This window comes from Colletotrichum godetiae (assembly GCF_030913485.1).
Source record: "Colletotrichum godetiae strain CBS 193.32 chromosome Unknown BDP55scaffold_36, whole genome shotgun sequence".
NCBI classification, from domain to species: Eukaryota; Fungi; Ascomycota; class Sordariomycetes; order Glomerellales; family Glomerellaceae; genus Colletotrichum; species Colletotrichum godetiae.
Window position 1 is genome coordinate 179725 of NW_026851284.1, and position 26374 is coordinate 206098.

The 26374-nt window shown below is 53.5% G+C and overlaps 11 protein-coding genes across 11 annotated transcripts; 5 read left to right on the plus strand and 6 right to left on the minus strand.

The window, feature by feature from the left end:
- Nucleotides 1–747: 747 nt before the first annotated feature.
- Nucleotides 748–1591, plus strand: BDP55DRAFT_243204 (uncharacterized protein). Its single transcript, XM_060566227.1, has 3 exons — nt 748–1145; nt 1223–1261; nt 1452–1591. Exons 1-3 carry the CDS (start codon nt 877–879, stop codon nt 1492–1494), a joined length of 351 nt encoding a protein of 116 aa, XP_060426679.1. The 5' UTR covers nt 748–876; the 3' UTR covers nt 1495–1591.
- BDP55DRAFT_672269 (TAM domain methyltransferase) lies at nt 1249–3043 on the plus strand. Its single transcript, XM_060575522.1, has 8 exons — nt 1249–1542; nt 1604–1645; nt 1718–1843; nt 1909–1931; nt 1994–2031; nt 2091–2228; nt 2354–2773; nt 2821–3043. Exons 1-8 carry the CDS (start codon nt 1488–1490, stop codon nt 2891–2893), a joined length of 915 nt encoding a protein of 304 aa, XP_060426680.1. The 5' UTR covers nt 1249–1487; the 3' UTR covers nt 2894–3043.
- Nucleotides 3044–3048: 5 nt separating this feature from the next.
- On the minus strand, nt 3049–5509 carry BDP55DRAFT_615442 (uncharacterized protein; the record flags this gene model as incomplete). The annotated part of the gene is made up of 5 exons (XM_060571256.1): nt 3049–3719; nt 3769–4044; nt 4079–4268; nt 4409–4931; nt 5073–5509. The coding sequence occupies 5 exons, from the start codon at nt 5507–5509 to the stop codon at nt 3373–3375; spliced, it is 1773 nt and encodes a 590-aa protein (XP_060426681.1). The 3' UTR covers nt 3049–3372.
- A 3511-nt stretch (nt 5510–9020) lies between these two features.
- Nucleotides 9021–10945, minus strand: BDP55DRAFT_672279 (uncharacterized protein). Its single transcript, XM_060575523.1, has 6 exons — nt 10443–10945; nt 9844–10385; nt 9762–9793; nt 9635–9708; nt 9506–9576; nt 9021–9448 (listed from the first exon to the last, which is right to left on the minus strand). Exons 1-6 carry the CDS (start codon nt 10538–10540, stop codon nt 9348–9350), a joined length of 918 nt encoding a protein of 305 aa, XP_060426682.1. The 5' UTR covers nt 10541–10945; the 3' UTR covers nt 9021–9347.
- A 318-nt stretch (nt 10946–11263) lies between these two features.
- BDP55DRAFT_731183 (uncharacterized protein) lies at nt 11264–11722 on the minus strand (the record flags this gene model as incomplete). Its single annotated transcript, XM_060579783.1, has 1 exon — nt 11264–11722. The coding sequence occupies one exon, from the start codon at nt 11720–11722 to the stop codon at nt 11264–11266; it is 459 nt and encodes a 152-aa protein (XP_060426683.1).
- Nucleotides 11723–11917: 195 nt separating this feature from the next.
- On the minus strand, nt 11918–12463 carry BDP55DRAFT_634696 (uncharacterized protein; the record flags this gene model as incomplete). Its single annotated transcript, XM_060572693.1, has 2 exons — nt 11918–11994; nt 12163–12463. The coding sequence occupies 2 exons, from the start codon at nt 12461–12463 to the stop codon at nt 11918–11920; spliced, it is 378 nt and encodes a 125-aa protein (XP_060426684.1).
- Nucleotides 12464–12713: 250 nt separating this feature from the next.
- BDP55DRAFT_587610 (GMC oxidoreductase) lies at nt 12714–15146 on the minus strand. The gene is made up of 4 exons (XM_060570893.1): nt 14981–15146; nt 14508–14907; nt 14377–14457; nt 12714–14314 (listed from the first exon to the last, which is right to left on the minus strand). The coding sequence occupies exons 1-4, from the start codon at nt 15028–15030 to the stop codon at nt 12824–12826; spliced, it is 2022 nt and encodes a 673-aa protein (XP_060426685.1). The 5' UTR covers nt 15031–15146; the 3' UTR covers nt 12714–12823.
- Nucleotides 15147–16718: 1572 nt separating this feature from the next.
- Nucleotides 16719–18447, plus strand: BDP55DRAFT_587613 (uncharacterized protein). Its single transcript, XM_060570894.1, has 6 exons — nt 16719–16769; nt 16865–17000; nt 17098–17319; nt 17380–17447; nt 17517–17899; nt 17994–18447. The coding sequence occupies exons 1-6, from the start codon at nt 16740–16742 to the stop codon at nt 18103–18105; spliced, it is 951 nt and encodes a 316-aa protein (XP_060426686.1). The 5' UTR covers nt 16719–16739; the 3' UTR covers nt 18106–18447.
- Nucleotides 18448–19045: 598 nt separating this feature from the next.
- BDP55DRAFT_770744 (uncharacterized protein) lies at nt 19046–20126 on the plus strand (the record flags this gene model as incomplete). The annotated part of the gene is made up of 2 exons (XM_060581096.1): nt 19046–19322; nt 19384–20126. The coding sequence occupies exons 1-2, from the start codon at nt 19088–19090 to the stop codon at nt 20124–20126; spliced, it is 978 nt and encodes a 325-aa protein (XP_060426687.1). The 5' UTR covers nt 19046–19087.
- Nucleotides 20127–20901: 775 nt separating this feature from the next.
- BDP55DRAFT_634699 (uncharacterized protein) lies at nt 20902–21520 on the plus strand (the record flags this gene model as incomplete). Its single annotated transcript, XM_060572694.1, has 3 exons — nt 20902–20907; nt 20995–21053; nt 21076–21520. The coding sequence occupies 3 exons, from the start codon at nt 20902–20904 to the stop codon at nt 21518–21520; spliced, it is 510 nt and encodes a 169-aa protein (XP_060426688.1).
- Nucleotides 21521–22145: 625 nt separating this feature from the next.
- Nucleotides 22146–25068, minus strand: BDP55DRAFT_558006 (uncharacterized protein; the record flags this gene model as incomplete). The annotated part of the gene is made up of 3 exons (XM_060569751.1): nt 22146–22279; nt 22328–24550; nt 24600–25068. The coding sequence occupies 3 exons, from the start codon at nt 25066–25068 to the stop codon at nt 22146–22148; spliced, it is 2826 nt and encodes a 941-aa protein (XP_060426689.1).
- Between the last annotated feature and the right edge of the window lie 1306 nt (nt 25069–26374).

A 26374-nucleotide genomic window follows, 5' to 3' on the forward strand; every position in this document is an offset into this window, starting at 1 on the left:
GAAAGTCGGTGATGCCGTTTTACCTCTGGTATAATTCGTGCAAACGCCGCCGCAAACCGAACACTACCTAACAAAACCACATTATTGAAGCAACAGCGGGTGACAGGAAATCTATCCACTGGATTATACGTCGTACCCTATCAACGACGCGATAATACGACACAGTGCACTGAAAAATCATTGGATCAAACCTCTCGCACAAGAAAAACCTAAATCCGAGTCATGACATTCACAAAAAGACGCATCATTCACAAAAAGATGATTCGATCAATGCTCAAGGGAAGCGATAATTCAACAGGCACGGACGCGTATAAGGAACTCCGCGGATAGAGCGGCTTTGTAAATCTGAATTCAGTATCCGTACGGATAACTTGACAAATGTGCTCCGTCATTTCCCAACCCAACCACCCCCTTCCCGGACGCCGACGAATCAATCTCGGCACTTACTGGTCCCTGCATGATCATCACAACTCAAAGTTCACGACGGCGTCCGAGCTCTTCTTCTCTCTCTCTCTCTCTCTCTCTCTCTCTCTCTCTCGTCCTCTTCAGGCAGCTTTTTTCGGCGGATTTGGAGCGATGTCATGGTACTCGCACACTAAGGTATCTTACTTTTCCTGATAAGGTATTCGTAGTCTGTATTGGAAGTTTCCCGTAGCCGCCCATGGTGAAATAAGGTAAGGTCGATCCCGCCTTGATAACCCGGTCAAGGCTGGGGAGGTGCGGCATGTGCCTGATCGCCCAGAAAAGGGGCCGTCCCTACTTGCATCACCTGTTCACGGAAGGCCGGGATTGGGATTGGGATTGGGATTGGGATTGTGATTGCTCTACAAGGTAATTACGGACAAGAAATGTAATCGTAAGGTGCGCCCGATGTAAATGTTGCGCGCAAGTGCCATCGGATTAAGCTCCGGCCTGACTCCCCTTCTCCTTCCTTTCCTGCCCTCCTTAAGGAGTAGTCCTTGGGGCCCTCTTCCCCGTACCCTCACCATCCCTGGAACGACCGTTATCCACCTTCTGTATTTCCCGAAGCCAAACCGGGGTTGGGTTCAATCTACCATCCTTCAAACACTCACATCGACAAACGACCGAAGAGAACTTGCAGAGCGAATTTGCGAAGAGATATGGCTGCCGCCGGGCAACCTCTGGTGCGTTTGACGAGACAATCTTCCGACCTCACATTGCATCGTTTCTATCTAAACTAACTGGTTTGGTCGTATTTCAGGAGCCCGATACATTTGATTCGGACTCGGCAATCTCGGAGGTATGTGTTTGTGTGTTCTGCCCAGCCTATGTTCTGCCCCCCACCCAATCTTCACCTCTCATGTTTAGTTACGTGGCGGCGTTTCACGTCACATCCCGCGCAATTGGAGCTCCAAACATGTACCAGAAATCCTCCCAAGATTCTTTCAAATGATTACCAGAAAACAGTCTGACGATCTCATGTCCCACAGCTTCGGAATGGCAGTACCGACTCACCTACTCCGAGTATGCTGACGGTGCTGGAGGAGAATGGCAGGACATACCACGCAATGAGTTCCGGGAGTGAGTAGTGCCCATCAGACAACCTCCAATGCGGTGTCTTTGACTAACGACATCAACACAGAATACCCGTTTCCCAACGACATTGTCGAGCAGGAACGCCTTGGTACGTGTCTCCCCTGCTTTTCCTAGTGCAATTTAGAAAAGCTCTGAAGCTCATAAGTGTTTTCTCACCCAGATTTCCAGCACCTCATGTGGAGCGTAACGCTAGACGACAAGCTCTGCTTATGTCCAAAGGGTACACAGAAAGCAAAGCGCGTGCTGGACGCCGGTACAGGCACCGGGATCTGGGCAATGGACTACGGTGAGATACACCTCATTCTGTCTCGCCTCTCTTGCGGAATATGAAATTGACAGTGTGAAACTTAGCGGACGAACATCCAGAAGCCAAGGCAAGTTTGCGAGAGATTCCCGCCCTCCCTCCCAACGACTACTAACGCAAATATCAATCTAGGTCATTGGTGTCGATCTGAGCAACATTCAGCCTAAATGGTAAGTACATCGAGTGAGAACCAGCTCCGCCATTGTGTTCACTAACAAGGAAATGACAGGACGCCTCCTAACTTGACTTGGGAACTAGACGACCTAGAGCAAGACTGGACTTGGTCTCAGCCGTTCGACTTCATCTTTGTCCGCATGCTAGCAGGGAGTCTGAAAAACTATCAAGACTTTGTGAATCAAGCCTTCGAGTATGTCTCAACCTTTCTCCCCTCTCACTCTCACCACTGTCCCTCTCCCTCTCATTCTATGTCTGCCATACCACGCATACTTACCCCCAGCAACCGTACAACTACTCACCCCCCTAACCCCCCAGGAACCTCGAACCAGGCGGCTACCTCGAAATGCAAGACCTAACCCTCCCCTACCGCTGCGACGACGCCAGCCTATCCCCAGATTCGCCAATCCATAAACTCTCCGACCTCTTTCTGCGAGGCGGCCGCGTCACAGGCCGCCACATGGACGCAGCCCCAACCTACGCCGCCATGATGCGCAACGCAGGCTTCATCGACGTTGTCGAGACGCAGTTCAAGTGGCCCGTCAACGCGTGGCCTCGCGACCCGCACTTCAAGACGCTGGGGGCGTATACGCACTGTAACCTCGATCACGGGCTTGAAGGGCTTACGCTGGGGCTAGCGACGAGGAATCTGAGGTGGAGTAAAGAGGAGACGCTGCTTTTTTGCGCCACGGTGAGGAAGAGTTTGAGGAGTCATAGAGTGCACGCTTATGTTCCTTTGTGAGTGAGATTCATGACATGAAGGTTTCGGCGTGCTGACTTGATAGGTACGTGGTGTATGGGCGGAAGCCGACGGTGGCGGAGAGGAATGGTTCCAATCCGCCAGACGGTATACAGTAGCCTACGACGTTCTTGCTTGTTTAGGGAGTTGTCAAGACTAGGCAACGGTTATAGACTTCAGAGTTGGCGGTTTGATGGGACTTCCATTTCGCATATGGATCGTGGTGTTTAGGCGCATTGCATGGGGGGGGCATCATTCATCAATGGCGGGGGGAGGGTAAAGGGGCGTTTCATCACGGGAAGTACAAGCAACACTTCAATGGTTCATCGGGAAAGCCATTTTATCTTTTTCCATTACTCTAGCTAGGAAATAACTCTGGCACGCCATCCGTCGGGTTGCGGTATACTGGAGACTCTCGGTATGGGTACTTGTGCACTGGTCCATCAATGGACGCGGTTCAAATGAGATCAACATAGAGAAAAGCTGGAAATCGTGCTCCCAGGGTTGAGAAGAAATGTTCCATTTGAGAAAGTTGTCGAAATAAGTGTTGCATCGATGAAAGATCCGGTTACAATGATGCTAATCTCTGCTATGAGACCTAAGCACCCCGATTCCTCGCCCGACCAGGAGATGCGAGGCGATCCATGTTTTTTTTCCATCGAGCCCACCAGATGCCGCTCCTCTCCTGGACCACTGGACCGTCGGGCGACCCTGTATCGTCGTCAACAGGATCAGTTCCGCTGTAGTGTCGGAAAATGGGACCGAGTCCTCCCCAGGGGTAAGCTGGGCTAGAGGGTAGGGGCACATTCGAGACGGTCATGGTAGGCGTACCAGCCACGGAGAAACTGGTATCAGGGATCCCACCGCTGTCTCTGCTCGGGTCGCTCAAGCGGCTTGTGGTCGATGTGATGAACGTCGTGGCTGGGTCAACAGATGTCCAGGGTCCTGTGGTATTGTTAAAATGGCTACACTGGCCCGGGAGGGGTTGACTTACGATTTGTTTGGACTGAAGACGTCCACGTACTTTTGAACCCTGCCGACGATGCTATCGTGATGTTCTGCCACCTGGAAGTGCAGGAAGATCTAGGAGGGTGCGCGGTGTTGTTTGAAGAGGCCGGCGGATAGGCCAATGTTGTTGGATCAGCGCTCGCCGTGGCGGAAGTGATGAGAATGCTTGTGGTGACGACCTGAGTTACGGTGCCGTTGGTGAAGGTTATAGTGTTGCAGGGCGAAGGAGTTCCTGGAGGAAGGCCGGTGGAGTTGGTGAATGCTGGTCCCGCCGACTCGGTAAGAGATGGCGTGACTCCAGGGATAGAAAAAGGGGTTGAAGAGGGCCCAGAGGGGGGTGCGGTGCCGGAAGAAATCCGAGGAGCAGATGAGTTGAAAGGCAAGAGTGTAGGTACAGGTAATATAGACACAGAAGAGAAGACGGATCCGGACACGGTCCAGGTGAAATGAGTCGTTGAGATTGCTCCAGAGATGGTGGTTGAGTTGCTGAACGGAGGTAGCGGGGAGGCATTAGCAGTTGCAATGGAAGAAGATTTCGTTGAGAAGGTCGTGCTGTTCATCGCTGTGGTCGTCGTCGTGTTTTGTGAAATAGTCGAAGGAGCGGTGCCAGATGGTATCGTTGGTACACCAGTGGCGGACACCGTAGTTGAAGCTGTTGAATTTGGCCACTGACCCCAGGTTGAACTCGAATCCGTGGGAGCACTGAATGGTCCGTCTGTACCTCCCCAAGTGGCACTGCCTCCTGTGCCGGCAGAAGTGCCAGTTGCGCCTAGGGTTGCCGTACCGTTTGAGGTTGGGAACGACGGCAGAGAGACAATCGTGAGTGTTTGGGTAGTGCTACCATTTACTCCGGTGGTGGTCAAAGTAGTGACGGGAAACCCTGATGCGGTGCCAGGGATCCAAGTTGGCCTTGGAATAGTAGTGAAATTTCCTGTTGTTGGGAATGGTGGCGAATTGACGGTAGAAGAAGTGCTATTGGATGTTTCTGAGGGCTCAGATGTTTGGAACAACGTTCCCGAAGCCCATGTGCCGCTTCCTGTAAGTCCGGGCAGCGTGGTGAAATTCGTCGTGGGAAAAGGTGGCCGGCTGCTTCCGATGGATGTGTAAGTGATGGCAGTGGTTCCTGAGTACACCATGGAAGACGGCATCCTAGAGGCATTTACCGCAGTGGACCAGGGGATCTGGGTTGAATTGAATGTGGGAAATGGGGCCGATGTCATTGAAGATGTCAGAATACGTGTGGCGTTGGCTGTAGACGTTTGCAGAACCGTCCCATTGGTGTCCGGGGACGAAGTAAGGCTAGGAGTCGCCCCCGTTGGCCACAAAGTGATCGTGCTACCTCCGCTCACGGTGATGATTGAGGCCGTGAGGCTCCCTCTCGATGTTGAGTTTCTCCAAGGGAACGATTCCGAGGCTGAACTAGTACTGTTTGATATACCAGTTGCCGACGAGGTGATGACAGGGATTGAGACGGTGCCAGTAAGTGATGCCTGGGTGGAGTTGAACGTTGGCCATGGAGGTAAAGTGACCGAAGCTCCTATCGAAGTCCTCTTAGAGGTTTCTGGATCCTCGGAACGGCTTGCTGCCGTCCAAGTGGCATTAGCACTCGCGGCCCACGTCGAATTCGGTAGTTGAGGAGGGGTGGCAATGGTAGCAGTTACGCTTGTGGCATTGCCGATCGATGTAATAACTATTGTTCCTGCCGTGGAGCCTACCGCTGAAATCATGGTCATGCTTGAGTTCCATGGAGCAGTGAGACCCGTGCCATTCGTGGAGATTGTGAATGGGGTACCTGACACTTGACTGCTCGCACTTCCCGTGGGCAATATTCGAGTAGTGGTGTTCGAAGCAGGATATGGCGCCGTTGTGCTGGAGCTGTTGACCGCCGAATGAAATGTACCGGTGCCAGATGGGACAGGCGGTGGGCTTTCTTCGCTAATAGAGGCAAGTGTACCGCTTGGCCATATTGTCGAGTTGGCCGGAAACCAAGGCGCGGCAGTGACAGCAATACTCGTTCGGATGACGGGCCCTGTTCCTGAGATGATGAGAGTCGAAGTAGGCAGAATTATGGTGATGACAGGGTGGGAAGTCCAGTCTCCGGTCGGGCTACTTGAAATTGTTGTGTTTGCATGGCCAACAATCATTGAGGAGTTGACTGGTGGAGCGCTTGGCAAACCAGTAAGGGTAACCGGGCTTGACATCACAGTTCCAGTGATGGTGCCAATAGTCGAGTTGGGTACCGGCCACTGATGACTTGACGTCCCGGCCGTGGGAAGAACTCTAGATCCTGTGCCTAGAATATTCGAGACAAAGACTGTGCCATTATTGGAAATAGTGATTGTTGAGTTTGGTAAGGGGAACGGCACAACCGATCTCGAGGCTGAGCTGCTGAAAGTCGTAACCGTGGCATTTGAGGTGCTATTAAGAGCGCCCGAGACTCGGGAACTTATTGGTATGCTGGTGGGAACGCCTGTACCAAGTGTGGTCTGACTGCCCGTGATCGGAGCACCCGATTGTGTGCTGTTCCATCCGACAGTGGCTTGTAGGGTATGTGAAAGTGTTGTCAACCGAACGGTTCCATTGGCGCTGAGAGTGACGACAGAAGGTACTACGGTAAGTGAACTCGCAGACTTTGAAAAGCCAACAGAAGACGTTCTCAATGAGGACGAGTTGGGTGGGTAAGTCTGGGAGTTGGTCACCAAGGTGGAAAAAGCAGTTGAATTCCAGAGCGTAGGCCACGGACTTTCCACTGGTCGAGTCAACGTAGGAGCTTGACCAGAAGAAACGAAGAGAGATATTGTTGACGACAATGTATTGAAAGAAGGCAAAACTGAGCCAGCGGTGGCAGTTTGTATGTGGGACGATGAATTGAACACAGTGAACGGTGGCGAGGACGTGGGAGTAGCTGATGCTGGACCAGTCAGAGATATGGCCGTGCTGTTGTTGACTTCGGACACTGAAGCAAGTGTGCCAGATATAGTCTTTGAAGCAGCTGTCTGGTTGGCGCTTAGTGACGTTGCCGGAATGGATGACGTTGCGGTTCTGATCGAGGTGTTGGCTGGCGGCCAGAGAGTTGACTCCGTCAAAACAGTGGATGAGACACTTGAGGCGACGGAAGTCGACGCATTCGACGACACAGTGATGCTGGCCACCCTGGAAGATTCAGTAGACGAAGGACTATCAGAATTTGGCGGGTGTGTGACAGTATCAGAGAGTGTGGCAGTAGCTCCAGCAGAAGCAGTCAAGCTTAGAGTAACAGAATCGGAGATGCCATATGTGCTGGAGTCTCTAGCCACCGAGCTGACTTTAGTTGAAGACGCTGCGCATGTTAGTCTGTGACTAGTATTAGAGAGATATAACTAACTAACCATAGTCACTGTTTGTAGATGGAACCGCAGTCGACGGCGGCTGGTCCCCGTAAGTGGTAGGAGGGGGGAAGGGCGGGTAAGTGTATCCATAGTCGTAGCTGATGAAGGCATTGGGATCCTGAGGGCTCCTGGCGCGATGCTCAACATTGAGGGCAGCGGCGTTGGACCCGGATTTGTCTTGCTTCTTGAGGCCATCAGCGTTGACAAAACCCGACACGCCTATAAAAAAGGACAGCAGCCCGATCACGGCCGCGAGGACGACCTTGAGACATGGGGCTCGCATATTCGGCATCCTTTCTGAAGCATCATTAGTACAGTATGCACAGTGGCAGAGTCTTTATTGCCATACCTGACAAGTCACTGACGTTAGGGGTATTCAAACAAACGAAAGTCTGTACTGCGAGTGGAGGTAAACGAATGAAAGCCGGCTCACTCGTATTCGAGCGACTGGGGATGGGCAGGAGAAGAAACCATGGAGGGGAAAGGGGAAGGACGAGAGAGAAGGAGAAGGGGGAAGAAGGCTGAGGTGGGAAAACGGGGGAAAGATTTATGTGTGCAAGGCGTTATTGGAAGAAGGGGAGGGCACAGTTATAGCAAGAGCTCACGGCTTGCCAAATGAATGGAAGGTGTGATGTCGGGAAGGCACTACCACCCACCGGCTTACACATGCCCCTCCTTACTCTTCCAAATTCATGACAGCTCCCATCTTGCTCGTCCTGTCAGTCCGGTTTCTGCGTTATCTTGCAAGACAACTTTCTATCACACGAGGAATCGTAAGCTTCTACTTTGTTCAGTCTTACTAGGAACAGGGAAATATTGCCGAAGCGGGCCGAAGAGAGGCAGTCAAAATACCCTTCAAAGTATGTGCTTATGTTGGTGAGGAATCATGTTAAAAATGAGCTCCTAAACACTGGATTCACTGTTAGCGATGTTAGAAACTTGCGAAGAATGGAGCGGTTTGTACTCGAGGCCAACCAGATGGTCACAAGAGAAGAATACCCGGCTGCTATGCGACCCCCAGACCGAGTCCGACACAACGTACAGGTACGAGTTAGCAATATGATGATCGGCTTGAGGTCATCGACCACATCTATGCCATACATCCGTATCACTGAAACGAGCAGAAGAACGGCCTTCTCTTCCCGTACCTCTTTGGGAGGCGTCTTTGTCGACCATGAAAAGCCAGTGTTGATGTAGAGGTTTTGCATCACCAGTCATGCCCCTCCGAATCTGAGTCTGTCCCTGAGTAAGATATTACCGAAGAACACGCATTTTGACATCCACTCGCAAGCCACCAAGCACAGCGTGGCATGGTGGCAGTCACAGACACGGGACGTTATCCCGACGTGGTTTCACTCACTCATGATCACCTCCCGGTGGCCAACCAGACAGACACTCGTCGGCGAGACTCGAGCGTCTCTCCGGCGGGATCTTGGAGTGTTTGCACCGAGTCTTGTCCCCTAATCATTCCCTGGTGCCGAATACAAACGTAACCAGACGTAGCCATGGAAGCCGATCTTTGACAATGCGTGACATGCAGCCACCCGTGTACCTCAAAACAAGATTACCTGTTCCTGAAGCGAGTAGCACATCATATGGGCAGGCTTAGTGCGGGGGCTCGCGATGTCTTGTGCTCTCGTTTGGTATATGTTGGAGCCAGATGAGTCTCGCTTGATTGATTACATGGACCGCTTCGCCGGAGCACATGTCAATATAGGGTGCGAGGTGGCAAACGTCTCGATCTGCAGCGCGGTTATCCAGCTGGTGTTTTAAGAACTAGAACAAAGTCGGTGCTGTTGTCTTCGAAACAGTCGCAGCGGCCGAAATTAGTGCAAAACTTCGAGAGTGGGACATCAAGGGTACCGAGACGCGCAAAATCAAAGTTCGTAAATTAGTTATTACGGTCAAAGTTCCTTTCTCTCTCTTTCGCGTTCGTTCGGAGCTAAGAAGCTCCTCTTCATCGATTGCTTCTAAGCGTACGCTTCGTCGGATATGCCTCGCGCATCTAACAACACCGACGAGAATTGTGAGTGCTGTTCAGCTGAAAGCTTCAGCCCATGTTCCACCGAATCCGTCACTGCTGTCACGATGCTGTGGCACGAAGATCCGGTCAAAAGAGGGGTCGATATCTCCTAATGCCAAGCCGATCCCGCCGTAAAACTTAGAGATATGATTCCACGATGCAGTCATCCGTCGTTTACTCGGCCTTTTGTGCCGTCTCTCGAAGCGTGGGAGCCGTGCTATCCGTCATGGAAGTATCCTTGGCCTCGATATCGGCGGCCCAGAGAGCAGCTCCAACTGCATACAGCTGTCAGTGATTGCAGGAGACGAAAGTTCAATCTTCGCCAAACATACCTGCGTTTGTGAATGTGAAGATAACGCTAGCGAAGGGAATCATCTCGAGGGCGGTTGCGACTAGGCCAAAGCTGTGACAGAAGTCAGTGAAATGCACAGAACACATGCGCGGATGGACCCCAAACATACGCAGTGTAAGGTCCGGCGTGTCTCTTCAGCCAGTCGGCTCTTCTGGAAGACGACCAGTTCTTGAGTTGGAAGTACTGGGTTGCATGGTCAGCATGACATCCGGGAATCTGGAAAGGAGGAAACATACACGGCCGTGGACGGCTTGGCCTCTGCTACGAGCTATAGAAACATTAGCTTTGAAGTACCCGGAAGCGGCCTGCAAGTCATACCCTGGAGAGAGATGAAGATGACGGTTCCCACGACAGGAATGAAGTTCAAGGGCAGGTAAATGAGGTATCTGATGAGAGCCTTGGGGCTGTATTTCTCAAAGGGGCTCTTGAGAACCTTGCCCAGCTTCTGCATGGGGTCAGACCCGGGCCTGAGCTGTCTGCCTTCCCTCACAATACCGTCCTCATCCTTGAGAAGAAGAGTGCCATCAAAGGTGTCCAAGATCGCATCCTGGAGTAGGAAGGATCGCGAGAGGAAGTTGATGATTGCCGAACTCTCGTTCAGGATCAAAAGGACGGTGGTGAAGACAGCTAGCGGGCCGTTGACGAAAACGAGGAGAGCAAGCTGTGGCACGTAGGTGAAAACGAACATGCCAGTGACGACACCGGCAGATAGGAGCAGGTAAGATCCGATGCGCGACAAGAGGGGCTTCCAGAGCGTTCGGTGGGTTGCGAAGTAGATGATTCCCTTGATGGGGTACAGGTAGGCCTTGCTCTTGGCAGCATCGGCGACCAAACCTCTGGCCTTGTCGTAGTCCTCTTGCCTGTCATACGTATGTTAGATTGAAGCGTGTGTACGCGAGATGGTAGAGAACACGTACAGAACTTCCTGGGCCTTGGTCTGCACAGAGTCGACCATTCTGTTCCTTCCGCCGGAGCTGGAAGCCTGGCCCTGGGAAACAGTTCGTTCGTCAGACATCGTAGGTATAGCTTTCGTCGAGGTGTCGTTTGAGGTTGTAGGAGAGGCTTTCAATGTGAGTTTGGTGCTAGTAGACAGAACGACGCGGAGGAGGAGAAGCTGGGGAAAGGTTTATGAGACGTGGCTTGGCCAAGGTACAGCTTTGGCGTATTTATTTGGCGCCGAGGATCGTGATCTGACTCCTGCGTGCCTGCCATAGGCAAGCTATGGCAGCTGAGGTACGTAGAGCTAGCTCCCTCGCTTTGGTTTGGTGATGGCTGTATGACGTAGTGGTGTGGCGGGAGCTTGACTTGCCTGTGGCTGCATGTGATGTGGCTGAAGTACGGACCAAACGTTCCGCGAGGAAACCTTGGCAGCAACGACATGGTGCAGATCAATTCTCTTAAACATTGGTCTAGACTTTCATCTGGTTCTTAGCATGGATTCATAACTTGACAGCGAATTGCACCAGTCTGTTGGTGCAACGTAAACAAATGCGAATCACGAATCGCCTAATGGGTTTGGCTGGGCTCGATGCTTGCTAATGACAGGGGTCTTGTAGGCGCATAATTAAGGTACGATCAGCTGAAGTCAATCCCATCTCCACACCTTTCTTCACTCTGAATGCCCCCACCGGATTACCACTGACCCCTCCAAAGATTCTACCAGCACGATCCAAGAAAACACAGTCTAGCGGAGGATCAAGAGGTGTGGTGGACAGGCTGAGGTTGGCGTCTCATAAAATCAATGATGGCCGTTGAACGCCCGACCTGAACCCGACGAGCCCGGTCCCTTAGGCCTGGAGCTGGCCGGCATGATGGTGAGGGCGGCGTCGCCCAACTGGCGGAAGGCATCCTCGAGGGCGTCGTGAGCGCTGTCGACAGCCTTGAAGGCGTGAGAGATATCGTGCCGGGCATCATTCTGACGGGCGTCACCGTATAGCTTTTCAACCACGAGCCGAACCAAATCATCCGAAGGCCCAGTCGCTTGCGGGTCCCGTCCCGCAGTCCAGATTTCTCTTCCCAAGCGGCGCGAGGCTTCTGCCTGTTCATCTTTGAGTCTTCTGCCATCGACGAAGGCCTTCGAGATATTTTCAAGGCCGGCGGTGGCAGTCGGACGGCCGTTTACACTTGGTCCTGCGAAGATCGGGGCGCAATGGATCTCGCCCATCTCTTCGTCGTCAGACGCCAGGTCACAGGCCATCGAAGTGTCAGCTTCCGAAGCCGATGACTGTTGATCTTCTCGCAAACGCGCTTCATGGTAAGCTCTAGTCGCCTTATCCACATGCCTATAAAGGTCTTTAATGGCTTTCCGGTCCTAATAACGACCGTGAGCAGAAGTCTAGCGAGAAGATTCGGCTATATGCGTTTTGAACTTGCCTGGCCAAAAATTTCGCCTTCAGACTGTTCCGCCAGCATGACCGCCCTGGTCTTCTCGATAATCTTCATTGCTTGGGGCCACTGCTCCTTTTGAATCTAGATAGAAATTAGTATCTCAGAACAATCATAAAAGAGACGAACTGGTACCATGAGACAGGGTTTTTTCGTTCTGTTGATTCCGGCATATCTTCCGCATTTCAAAACTGGAGATTTGAAGCGCGAGTTAGCAAATCGTCAATGAATCGGGTACTGCGCAATACATACGTCTTCTCTCACAATAGTAGTTCGCAGGCGGCTTCTTCTTAGCACGGTAGACGCCAGCGTAGAAACCGAGGCATCGCAGGCACCAGCGGTTGTCCTCATTCAATGAAGCTGCTGAAGCTGCTGATCGGGGAAGCATGTTTCTGAAGGCGAGTTCAACTGTCGATTGATCTTGCTGCGGTCGACTATAGGGCAAAGGGCAACTCCTGGAGGTTGTGAGGATAAGGGCAACATTATATGCCTCCAGAAGGCCTGTGAAGAAGGCTTTTGGGGATCGGCAGGTGCTTCTAGCTGAGGTAGGCATGTTCAAAGAACCGCATGCGCGGCTAGGCAGCTGACCTTGATCATACTTTCAACTTTCAACATCAAAGCCTACATCTGAAAGGCGTCTTGAAGAAAGTTCTTTATCAATTCAAGCTAACTTCAACGCGGTCTCAAACGAGCTTCAAGGAAATCACACTTTGGCAGGATCTCCAACAAGTCTTGAGGCAGTTTCACAGTTCGCTTGCATGCCTTGTTTGACTTCTGAAAAACAAGTGAATCAGAATTTGGTTGTAGTTTTATGCACATCATGTAATATGATGCTACTAAGAATCCCGGGCTCTTTGACACTTCCAAGGCAACCCGGTTTTATCAACGTCCAACAACGGCGAACTTTGACACACTACGCCGCCTTTGCCTCTGCGATGATCACATCAGCAGCCTTCTCGCTCGCCATGTAGATACCAAGAACGATATAGAACCCAGGAATCTTGGGGAAGATGGAGGCATCGACCACGCGCAACCCATCGACTCCACGGACCTTGAAGTTGGAATCCAGGACGGCAAGCGGGTCATCATCGGCACCAATAGGTGCAGTACAGCTAGCATGATGACCCCAGGCCTCGTCCTTGGCAAACTGCTTGAGGTCAGCCTCGGATGAGATCTCCTTGGGCGGCCAGATGCGCTCAAAAGAGCCGTCTAGCGGAATCAGGTTCTCAAACGCTTCGATGCCGTACTGCATTCCCTCGTACACGGCCTGAAGATCCTCGTCGCCACCTATGCCCTCAAACAGACTGTGGAAGGTAATGTTGGGCATGTCGCGCGGGTTGGTGCTCGTCAGGTTGACCACGCCAGCGTTATTGCGGCTGTGGCCCTTGAGAGTAAGCCAGGTCCAGACGCTGAGGTCGGCGAGGGCGTGTTCCGCGTAGTTGGGAAAGTATCCATTGAAGTAGGCCGGTACACCGCCGAGGAAGAGGTCTGGGTTGCCGTTCTCTGCGACGGAAGAGTGCTTGAAGTACCCGAAGGCGATGCCGTTGGTGGTGTAGCCGCCCTTGAGGCCGCCGATGCCGGACTGCCATTGGGAGAAGCAGGGGTCCTCGCCGTCGTGGGTGCCGTTCATGTCGAGGAAGGTGCATTTTTCGAGGAGAGAGAAGTCAGTGGGCGCTTTGCCCACAATGCCGACCTCGTATCGGTCTTGCATGTTGCCGCCTACACCAGGGAGATCTTTGACGATGGGGATATCAAAGGATTCGAGTTCTGAAGCAGGACCGATGCCACTGAGCTTGAGCAGCTGAGGGGTGTTGAAAGTTCCCGCGGACACGATGACTTCCTTGCTGGCAAACACGCGTCCGGGGACGCCGCCGTCCTCCTTAGTGGCACGGGGATCGGCACGGTACAGGCTCTTGCCCACGAGGTACTCAACGCCAGTTGCCTTGGGCTTATCACCCGTCGTGTCAAAGTTGACCTTGGTCACGAGCGTGTTGAGAGCCACGTCCAACTTGTACATCTTGGATCCGTCATCGTTGGTCGCAGTGACAACATCGAAGATGAAGTCACGAGGGGATGAGCGAGTGAAGGAAGGGTCCTTCATGGAGAGGGGGATCTGGTAGATCTTTTCTCCGCTGTCACGGTCGGGTGAGTCGTTGTTGACGTCGACGGCCAAGATTTCGAGGAGGCCAGTGACGGTGTTGACTAGCTTGCCGAGGAGTGACTTGCCCATGGTGGTGGCGGCAGCGAGGACCAAAGACAGCACCTTTTGGTCTTGAACGATAAGAATTGGGGGGGTCGTTTGAGTCTCGAGCCATCCGTCGTAGCCATGTACGGAGCTATCGAGGCCGCCGGGGAGGTAGTGGCACTTCTCGAGCTTCTTGTAGTACTCTCGCATCTTGGAAGCCTTTGTGCCCCCTTGTTGTTAGCATTTTCCAAATATGGCTTAGGAATTTGTTTAGTTCTTACCTCCCACGAGCTGTCACCAGTGATGGTGGCAATGTTGTTCCAGTCACTATCCTGAGGGAGAATGGTGACGAGAGCATTGTGCTTCGCAATTATCAGCCAATGGACCACCAGTCTAGGCTGAGACAGCTTACCTGGGAGCAACCACCAAGAGCACCAACTCGAGGATACAAAATTCCCAACTGCTCAGACCCCTGTGGTGGATCGAGGCCAACGTAGATCTCTCCATCCGGCTTTCGATAAGACATCTTGCTGTCTCTCTTGGCCTGCTCTGGATCAGAGTAGTGGTTGACGAAGAAATCCCATGCGATAGGCTGATGTTGAGAAGCCAGAACGTGGAGAGCCGGCACCTGGACAGCCGGGTCTTCTCCACGGTCCTCACCGGCGTCGATGAGTAGGACACTGAAGCCGGCCATGGCTAGGCGGGCTGCGAGGGGAGCACCGCCGGGCCCGGAGCCGACTACGACGTAGTCATACGTCGAGTTGGCTGAAGGTCCCGTGGCATTGAGTGTCGGACCAAGAGGTTGGTCGAAGCTACGCTGTGTAAGCCAACAGAATCACACGATAAGTGTGTAAGTAATGACTAAGACTAGGTATAAGAACTTACGCCGCATGAGCAGCCGCGAAAAGCGCCGCAACGGAGAAAAGGAACTTCATTGTCACCTCCAATGAAGCTAATTAGAATGCAATCGAAAGCAAAAACACGATCAAATGAGCGACTAGCCGGCGAGTTTGTTGAGATGCAAAGGAATGACTACTGCCAAATGGCTAAGAGTTGGTGGAACCAAGACAGAAGATGCGACTCAAAAAGTCAGGCCCCAAATGTTAAGTATGGATTCATGAGAATCCTCCTTTTCGGACTCATTTCGAACGCAACTCCACTGATTGGCGATGCTGATGTGATGAGAGGCATCATCTCCCGCGAAGCCGGCACTCTCACGAAGGGGGAACGGACGAAAGTGAGACATAGGGAAAAGATGCTTTGATCTGCCAGTTTCCTTTCCTAACTCAAGGTGACATTGGCGCCGACGACGTTCGGGATGCCTGTCAAAGACTCGACAAGGGTCATAGACGAAATGAAAGAAAACATGGGTCCTGTCAAAAACGTCAAAACACCACCCCCGGATCCTGCTCCGCCAATGGGGAAAATTGCTGCCCACACCAATGAAGCTCTACAGACTACGACAAAGCAACAGAGCAAACATGGCAGAACCTTGCCGAGACTCGAGAGAACAAAATCCGACGTGGATGCATCCATAGTCAGGGGTCACGGATTGAGAAACGATAGCCCTACACATGGCTCCATTGTCCGAACGCTCTTTGGATGACGGGATGGAGATTCTAGAGGGGCCCATTGCTTCGATTCCGTTACGATTCACGCAACGAACGACAGACGGAAGACAGACGGAAGACAGACTGGAGACAGAACAGACGGATCAGGCGCCTAAGCACTTACCGCCTCCTTGTTGTCGGGTTGGCCCCGGTCTGAAGAACCGTTGATCTCACTCTTACTGCCGTTGCAGTGCATATACAGAATACTAGGAATAGCGAAAAGCATGTTAGCGATCCCCTGCGGTTCATTGGCCACTCACGAACCCCTCCCCTCTCTCCCATCGTGACAATTTAACTGCTTTGGGATTGAGCTCAACGGTTTATACGTCGACAGGCGAGAGATGGAGAGATGAAGAGATTTTGGCTTTACGCAGCCAACTGCCGCCGCTACGAAATCGGACCACTCTTTCGGAAAGTTTACTCGTAAGTTTGCTTGTCGAGGACTCTAGCGAACCGTTTATGACCGGCATCTGCATCCGGCGCAGGCCACATCCAAGTCTCCTCAGACTCCTTGCGGAATCCATCTTCCCAACTGCACCAGGGGCTCGACGGCGATCCAAAGCAAGATCGACAGCCCAAAGGCAACGCAGAAATGACTCGCCCACTCCAGAGTGACTCCAGAATGAAGAAATTCAGGCACAGACTCCCAGCGAGAGACGAATCCGTGAGCCAAGGATCACGGCAGATGCCGCCATCTATGAGACGAACTAGCTACGCAGAGGAAGAACGGCACGCAAGCCACGATATGAGGTTAAAAGTAACAACCCCTTCTTCTTCTCCTCTAAACCCGGTCTAGGGAACTCCGTCTCTCTCTCGGCTACGATTTACATACTTGAAAAGGAAACCCGGAATCCCGCTTGCGACTTTACCTTGCCCATCCTTTCCCACCTTCTCGTACGATATCCTCCCTCCCTCCCTCCCTCAGAATCACGGTCGCCATGAAGCTTTCAGGCATGTTGGCGGCCACGGCCATAGCCCTCGCGGCCTTTGCCTCCACGGCCCAAGCCGCGACCTCAGCCGCGGAAGCGTTGGCCATGGCTCAGAAACTATACCCGGAATGCGCAGTAAGTAAAATAGTGGGCGGATCTCCCGCGCTTAGCGTCGAGACGGTGCGTTTTTTGGCTGATCAGTGCGGCACCCCATCCTTTTTCGACTACAGCTCGTCTGTCTCACCAAGCTTGTCCCGACGTCGGGTTGCCAGCTCACGGACACTGCGTGTCTTTGCACCAACGAGGAGCTCAACGCCAACCTGTCCGTCTGCGTGTTGCAGGGATGTAACTACGAGGATGCCCTCAGTGAGTGTCTTTGCCTTGCTGTTGCTTGAAGACCCGGATAAGGGGTCTCACTATCTCACACGGAACTTTTGACTGACTCGTTTTGATCCTGTGCTAGAAACCAAGAATGGCTCGGCTACCATGTGCGGGCTTCCTGTGCGAGATGACACGATGAAGCCTCCTCTCGTTGCGGGTGTAGGATTTGGCCTGGCTCTCATCGTTTACATCCTTCGCATGTGCTCTGCCCTACCTGGATGCAACAGAGAACTCAGCTGGGACGATTGGACCATCACTGCTTGCGTTCTTCTCACGATCCCGCCAACCGTCTTTGCCTTCACACGTAGGTGCCCTATCGACAAAGCCATAGGTATCCTGTGTAAATAGAGACTGACTGTTGCAGTGTCTGCAAATGGTTTGGGAAAGGACATCTGGACTCTGCCCCTCAAGAACGTCGAGAACGTACTATTTGTAAGTAGTCTCGCCCATTCCTCGTCCCAACAAAGAACAACGACTAACACCAACGTTTCTCACCACCAGTTCTACTTCCTCGGCGAGCTCTTCTATTTCCTCGCCCAGGCGATGAACAAGGTCTCCATCCTCCTCTTCCTGCACCGCATCTTCCAGCACAACAGCCTCGGCAAGGCCATCTGGGTCACAATCGGCCTCACCCTAGCCTACGCCGCCGCCTTCTTCTTTGCTACTCTCTTCCAGTGCTGGCCCATCAACCACGCCTGGCTGCAGCTCGAGTCGGACCACCTGGGTCGCTGCAACAACATTCATCTCCAGGGGTGGCTGAGCGCCGCCTTTAACATCGTGCTGGATATCGTTATCCTCGCGCTGCCCTTGCATCAGCTTTACCAGCTGCAGATGCCCCTGAAGAAGAAGCTCATGGTCATGGTTGTATTTTCCATGGGTATCTTGTAAGTTTCTCCCCTGTCCCGACTCCCCTCCTCTGCGTAGTCCACCATCTATACCCCGTGTCAACCAGACGTGAGGCTCACTGGCCCTCCATAGCGTCACCCTCGCCAGCGTAATCCGCCTCCGCACCCTCGTCGTCTTCGCAAACTCGACGAACATCACATACGACTACGTTGACGCCGCCTACTGGAGCACAATCGAGCTCTAAGCCGGCATCATCACCGCCTCGTTACCGGCAGTCTACAAGTTCCTCTCCAGCGCCCTGTCACAGAATGCCGCCTGGTCGGCCGTCAAGTCCAAGCTGTCCGGCGCCTCGTCGAGCTCGGGGGGTACCGGCAACTCGCACTCGGCGGTGGCGACTGGGTCCAGTGGCCTTAATCGTCGGCTTACGCCAAAGAGGTCTGAGGCTGAATTTGTGCTTTTGACGGATGTGGAGAGCGGGAAGAGTCAGAGGTGGGATTAGGTGGCGGGCGACTCAGTAGCAAATAGTCTCACAGTGATATAATGTACATAAATTTTTTAACTTTCTTCACTTATACGCGATTCATGGAGTAGAAAAGATATTTGAACGTCTTTACAATGAGGTTCCAAGAGCATAGGAGTATTAGAGCAGGTCCAACGACGTATAAAGTCACATTGAGGGCGCCCTCTTGAGAAACTCGTCAGGCTTGCCAGATTGGGGGATCTGGACAACGTGTATCTCACCCACACGACAGGCAACGGGACTAAAACTCCGTATGATCTCGATGGTCTCAACGACCTAAGTAAGGGTACGTCTTTGTAAAGGTATCAGGCGAACATATATGTAGCCTTGCCCATCAGTGGAGGAAGGTCTCGTATGCATATTCACCCGTGAATAAGCAAGCGATAGATGGTAGGTAATAGAACCAAATCATTCTTCAAACGACTACCTATGCCATTTTAATGCCACTGGAAATGCCATCATAGGTAGCGCATAGTGCCTGGGCGCACGTAGTGGTCTCAGATACCCCAGATGTCTACCGGGCGTAGGGCTGACAGGATCGGCATGATCTGCGGGCTTGCGCCCGGGGCGAAATCCCTCGAGAGCTTCTCTCTCTGAACCTCTATAAGCTTATAAGCACGTTGCGAATGAATCATCGTGAAACTCTCACACCTCAGGCCTATGTCACATACTCAAGCCCAAGTTCATTATCATAAAAAAAATCATAATGAAACTCCCCATCGCAGGTCTCCTACTCTCTCGCGCTTCAACGCCCTTTACGTACTGGAACGACCGCGATCAGACATTCGGAGCAACGCCGCCCAGAGTATTCGATAACCAATCCATTGAGATTCTCCAACATGCGATAGCAAAGCCCAATGCCACACGTCAAATATCGTTCCGCCCCTTTGAGGTATTCACAGGCAACGCTCCGTTACTCGGACCAGACGAATGGACATGGCGTATGCTCATGCTATACCCCTCCCACTAATCACCGAACATGAACTAACATCTTTCTTCTAGGCGTAAATATATCCGAGTTCAGTCTCCTCCACCTCGCCCAAAACACCACCTCGGAAAACCTAGGCCGAAACATCATAAACCCGCACTACATCGCGACCTCCTACTCTCTCTCCTGGCCCCGCGGGGGAAACATCTCAGCCGGCGGTCTCCGCGGCTCCGATTCCCCTTTTTGCGTAACATCCCTAGACGTCGAATTCTTCCCCAACGTGACGAACCTCTGGACCGAGGCAGAAAGCAACAGCACAGACTGCGAACCTGTCCTCGGCGAATCATGTCTCGACGCCCTCCGTGTCGAAGATAAAACACTCACCGCGAAAGGCTGCGCGGGTAGGAAGCCCTCGTGGAGGACGATTCCGGAGTGTAATGCTACGTTTGGGTATGGTGCGGTGATATACGGTGCTAGGACGAGTAATCTCAACCCCAACGTGACGGGGAACTCCACCTCGACGACGGGGGACCCGGTCACGAGTGGGAGTGAGATGATGGGGTTCGGGAGCGGGTTGGTTGATAGCGGGGATGCGACGCAGACGTACCTGAATGCTTCGAACCGTGTGCAGATTCTTATTTTCAATACGTGGGTTGGGGAGGAGAGATTTAATGTCAGACTGGCGAGGCCGAATATTCATTGTATGAGGGTGAATTCGACTCGGGTTGCATCGAGTGCGGCGTTCGACGAGGGTTCGTTGAGTTGGGAGGTCTTACTGGTTTCTGCTACTGTGACTGTGTTGATGTCGCTTGTGTAGGTAGCTTGGAGAGATTCGGGAATGTATAACTTCACTTGAAGAAAGAGGAGTAAACAAGTACGTATCTAATTTTGATGTTCAGGATTCCGCGTGGCCTTTTCTGATTCTCTGATCTATCCCTAAGTTCACGTTTCGTTGGTCAGTGATATCTCGATGGAAGACGAGGTATGGAAGGGAGCTTTGAAGCAGCGAGTAGAAAGGGGCAAGATATAACAAAACTCCAAGATAACAAGCCACGGGCCTCATACTCCCCCCTATATCCACGACATATGTCCATCACTCAAAACTCAACCCAAAAAAGACAGAAGAGTTCACCCTCCCCGGTGGCGAGCTGGGGGCTACATCTCTGGCGCATAAGCTGGGACTCAAACACGGGACCTCTAAACCTTCACCGATTAGGCTGTTCGTGGACTCAAACCACTCCACCACCCAGCCAGTTTTGACCCGACCCCCCAAGGGGGGCGCCTGCTGACTCGTGACAGGAATGGGATTGAGGAGGGGCAAATAGTCTTCCCCAGGGCCGTGTTTTGGAAGGAAGGTACGGTAGGTACCCAGGGAAGGGAGGATGCAGGTTTGCTCTTTCCGTTGATTCATACATCGCTAAGGAAGTCATGTCCCTTGCATGAAGCTCCGACTGCACGTACACGGCTGTTGGTGTTCACAGCAGCAGGCCAGCCTTTCGGCCGATATCAAGCTCAGTGATCTAGTATTGATCTGCGTATGTATCGGTATGTAGAAAAAGGAAAAGATGGGCAAAGCTTTTTGATCCCCCGAAATGGAAGTAGGTGGTGGAAGGACCCTTTGCAACACCTTATTTCACTCACCTTTTCTATGATCAATATTCCAACCGCGGCTTTGATTCGAAAAGGGAAAGGCTAGCTTCTCCGAAGATATAACACATCATGTTTACGGTCATCAATCGACAATGTAAGTAGAATATTACGCCAAGGTACTCCGAGAAGGCGAACCGCCGGTGCACGTCCGGCGTGGGCCCTTGTCCTCAGCCCCGGGGCCATCCGCACCCTTCGGCTCCGGTTCCGGCCAACCAACCCCGCACCGACCGTCCCCGAAACTCCCCGGCCGCGGTCTTCACGAACCCCAAACGAACTTCCCTCAGCGCCCAACATACCTTGTCCAAGGTACCTCACCTAGACAAGACCAGTCTGCCTCGCCTCAACTACCCTAAACTACAAATGACAAATAACGCAGCCAAGAACCCCTCATCACCCCAAACAAAATCATCTAAGAGCGGAAAGGGCATCAATCAGCCTCAGCCTCAGTCTCAACCACCCGAGACCGAAACCGAAACAAGACTCAACCGCTGGCAGCCGCAACGAATCCCCTTTCCACCTCTTCCGATTCCGAGCTTGGAATACACATCACCCAGCTACTAGAATTAGAGCAAAGGTAACGCCGTCGTGATGCATCGATTTCGTAGCAGAAACCAGTGGAGAGCAGCCGTCACGAACTCAACGCACATCAATAGCCCGCTCCATGGCTTCTGTTGGTAGTTCACAAAAAATGTCAACCAATAGAGAGCACCAAAGTCATCAAACAACAAATTGACGAATAATTATATATGCTAAACGCCTAACATCGACTGTATGAGCCATGCCAACCCGCCCTCGGACGAGATTTTGACATGAATGCTTGAAATCCAGCCCCTCATCAGAGCCTTTCTCATTCCGTGGGCCTGTGAGGGGGAGAAGGAGAATATGAGTGGCCTCCCAATCCAACAAAGGAGCCTCCCATCCGGCGGAGGAAATTAGACTACCCTTTGTCCAGAACGCCTGTGTGGCCCTTTCCACTCTCTTCCTTCGTCCGTGAGCCTTTTCTTTGCTGTTCGTTCCGTGTAGATCAAACATCCTGTAGTCGGTTGGTGCCGTACAAGTACACGGGGTTGTACCTCGTCGTCGTCTCTTCGTCCTCTGTTCGTGGTCGTCGTCACGGTCGACACAGGAACCCAGCCCGGACCGCTCGTATTACATCAAGTTGTTGCCTTGGGTACTGACTCGCCGTCTACATGACGGAACACTCGCCCTCTTGTTGCTTGCCTATCTTGCTGCGAGATATACGCTCGCGCTGTCGGGGTCCGTTCTTGCCGGCGCGCTTGAGATCTTCGAGCCGTTCGCGGGCCTTGGGGAAATCTTGGGCTGTAGAGGGTCAGTAAACGTCATCACATGGAAATAATTGCAACTTACCAGCTGCTCTCCAATACCATCGCTTTGCATCCTCCATGTTGGCCGGCACACCAATGCCCACCTCGGTAAAGTAACCCATCGCATACTCCGCCTTGGCCAGACCAGCTGTGGCGGCCTTGCGCGCCCACAGATAAGCCTCCGTATCGCTCTGCTGCAAGACATTGTCGGTCCCGGTAAGATACCATCCACTGAGTGACAGCTCGGACTGGTGCTCGCCTTGCTGAGCTGCGCGGGAGTACCACATGATGGACTGGCGGGGGTCAACGGGGCAGCCCATCAAACCATATTCGAATGCGCAGCCGAGACGGTATTGTGAAAATTTGTAGCCGAGGTCGGCCGCCTGTCGGAACAGCGAGAAGGCATAGGCCTCGTCCTTGATGATGGCATCATTCGGAGCTGCAGATTCGTAGAGCAGACCTAACTCGTGCAATGCGTGGGGGTTCTCCGCGTCAGCTCGTTCAGCAGCTCTCTTAAGCCACCCAACAGCCTCACGAGGATTCTTTGGCTGGCCAAGAAGGCCCTTGAGCAAGATCATGCCGACCTTGTACATGGCTGGCGTGTCGCCGAGCGTGGCGGCTCTCTTGTACCATTGAATCGCCTTGAGAGGATCTTTTCTTGTGCCGCCACCTTCTTCGTGACCAATCTCACAGCAGACCGCCGTTCTGTACGCCGCAGCCGCATGTCCGAGCTTAGCAGCCGACTGGTACAGGGTGAAGGCCTCCTTGTTATCAGGTTCAAGTCCAAACAACCCACGGCCTAGGCAGTCAGCATAGAAGAACATGGCCTCGGAATTCTGCGCACTCGACAGCTTCTTGAGAATCTTGTTTGCGTCAGCAAGATATCTCTCCCGGGCACGAGTCTTCATCTTGGGATCGGCAAGATTCGGGGCCAGAACGTCGGCCGCTTCTACCAGGCGCTTCGCCAGTCTCATGGCAGTCTCTTGATCATTCGGTGTTGATTTAACAACCTGGCGTAGACGTTCTAGCTCTTCCTGTGTGACAGGTGTTGTTTCTTGAAGCGAAGCCTTGCTTGGTTGCTGAGGAAGCATCTGCTGTTGCGGCGGAGGTGCGCCGCCAGACCCAGCAGGAGGTGTCGGTACGTGCACGCCAGGGGCGCCGGCATAGTTGCGGACAGGTGCTGGCTTGTCGTTCATATTGACCATGGAGTTGGGCATGTGGCCAGGTCGGACGGGAGCCGGATGAGATGGCAGAGAATCAGGGCCTCGATTAGGAGAAGGGCCTTGAGGAAGGCCAGGACGGCCCATTTGCGGGTTCTGTGGTTGGTCCCAGCCATTGGGCTCATTGTACGCGTCCTGGTAGCCATTACCCATTGGCGGCATCGGAGGAGCGTCGCCGGCCATCTCAAAGACAGCCTGTTGCGACTGCCGAAGATCTGGCTGCGATTTTGTTCGACTCATTTCCGGAACGCGCTTTGCGCCCGGCTGCGTGTGTTCGGCAATGCCTGGGCGCATGTGCTGCTCGAAAGAACCGCGAGGAGCATGCGAGGGTGCCCCATTATACTCAGGAGCATCATGGTGACCGTAACTGTGGGCGCTCTGGTTGCTCATGCGAGAGGGCTGGTAATAGGCGTCGTAGACATCGCCGAATGACGCCCTAGTGTCTCGGTACCCGTCCTGATCACCTCCGAATTCTCCAGGTCCTCCATACCCTCCATGCTGAGGCGGGAGCGGCTGCTGCTGCTGCTGCTGCTGCGGCGGCGGAGGCATCGGGTTTGGGGGATACATGCGCTGGGGTGGCGGCCGATTTCCTTGCGCCGTTGAAGGCCGAGGAGGAACACCACCACGTGGCGGGCCCCCTGGTCCACCATATGTGTCCTGGCGTGGCGGGGGGCCGCGCCGTTGTGCTTGGTCGTTAACTGGCATAGTCATACTCCTAGAAGGTGGACCAAAGTCGTCCCTTGGAGGCCCTTGCTGGCCGTAGCCGTCTCCTCGGAAATCTTGTCCGTAACCCGGCTCAGGGCCGCGTCGCGGGTCGGGGTAACCACGCGGCGGCGGCGCTCTACCATTGGGGGCTCCACCAGGAGGGCGCTGCTGCATAGGTTGGGACGAGATGTCGATTCCAGCCATCTTGTTCAGAATCGCATTCTCCGCATCAAGGTCCGTCTTACGGCTCTGCCCTGGAAATGATGGAAATGCGCCACCACTGAATCCCTGGGCGCCAGGAGGACTGATCGGTGCGTGTTCCTGCTGTCGAGGGCGATTTGCTAGCAAATGGTCAGCATACGAGGGCGCCATGGCACACGCACAACTCACCGGCTGGATCCGAATTGGCTGATCGCTCGAAAGGAGCGGGACGACCGCCCCGGCCCATGGGGAATCCTCCTCGGCCTGCAGGACCGGGACCGCCACCGCCACGAGGCGGGTATCCGCCGCGATTGCCATCTGCCGTCGGAGGACGTGCAATAGGGCCGCCTCTTCCCATTTGAGGCGGTCGTCCTCCTCTTGCCGGGCCATTGGGCCCTGGGCCGCCACCATAGTAATCCTGCGGCGGGTAACCTTGGTTCGGCGGCGGACCTCTGCCGTAATTGGGGTCCTGATACTGTCCGCCATAGTTTTGGTCGTAGCCGCCGTCATCGTAGTAGTCGTAGCCATATCCGTCCTGCTGGTAGTTGTCGTACTGCTGAGGAGGACCCCGCTGCGCGGGCGCTGGGCCGGGTCCAGGGCCAGGACGAGGCGCGGGAGGGCCACCGCCGTAAGGACGCTGACCCGGATATCCTGCCATCGTCTGCTATGCCACCACTTCTCGTGTCGGAATCGTGTCGTCGACTTTTCGAATTCAGTGGCGCAATGTGCGAGTTTCAGTCGGGTGTGTTTTTGGGGGTGTGTGTTGGGTTAAAGATGGGTGGTTCGAGGTCGGAAAAGTGTTGGTTTCGCGGTAACAGCTCCTAAGCGGCTCTGGATCGCATCAGGTTACCGTAAAGGAGAAAATTAGGTGTAGCTCCACAGCTTTACGAAATTGGACAGACTACAACAGGCGCATAGCTGACGTTGTCGTTAAGGCCAAGGGTTGGCGGGGGGTTGTGGTCTTGTATGCTGGGATTCCGCACGTTTCGGCTCAATGTTGATCGACAGTTTCGGCGGGCCAGGCTATGCGCGAGAGCGGACGATTCGAGTTGGTTTCCGTGACAAGAGGACAGTCCACTGCAATTTCGAGGGGTTCGGTGCGCGCAGGACGGAGTGAGCCGAGTTCCAAGGGGAGTGGTAACCGAAAGAGAGAGAGGAGAGAGAGAGGAAAAAGGAGAGAATAAGAAAGGAAGTAGAACCGCGCGTTGGGCAATGCCGGGTAGAAAGATCAATAGAGCAGCCGTTAAGGGGAGATCGCAGGTGTTTCCAGAACACAGCGTCTATTGGTGGCAGTTGACGGAGTGCGGCAGTGGGGATGCAAATGGAAGCTGATGCTGGAGGGGGGGAGGTTGAGCCGAGCTCTCTCTTGTCTAGGCAGTTTGTATTATGGCCGTGCCGGTCAGGGTTCGGAGCAAGGTTGAGCAGCTTGGTTTAAGGAGAGTGAGTTGAGTGGGAGGAGAATATTCGTAAAGAGTAAGAGATAGAGAGCGAGGAAGAGGTCTGGCTCATGCACGCGTCCACAGTCCACACACCAAAGGAGCGATGTGTGCGGTGCGGTGCGGTGCGGTGCGGTGCGGTAGGTATTCGTACGGGCGTGTGGATTAGGAGGGAATTGCTAGTGGAAAAGAAGAGAGCAGGAGGCGCTGTCGGATGCGGTGCAACGCGCAAGTGAATTAAGACAAGACGGATGACTGGGGGAAGGAGGATTTTGACTGGACTGGGCGGGATGCGTGGACGGGATTGGGTTGTTGGACGAGCGCCCGGGGACGGGTACCTCGATTCGCGCATGTAAGGCACGGGGTGGAAATGTACCTTTTCGCAGAGAGACGGAGGGGGGAAGCATTGGAGTATCGGGGAGGTGGTGTCTCGCTTTCCCAGGGTCCCCGGTTGCGAGGCGTTCCTGCGGCGGTTGTCAAGGCAAGTGCTCCCATGGCCATGTACCTTTTGTACCTTCCTTCTGTATA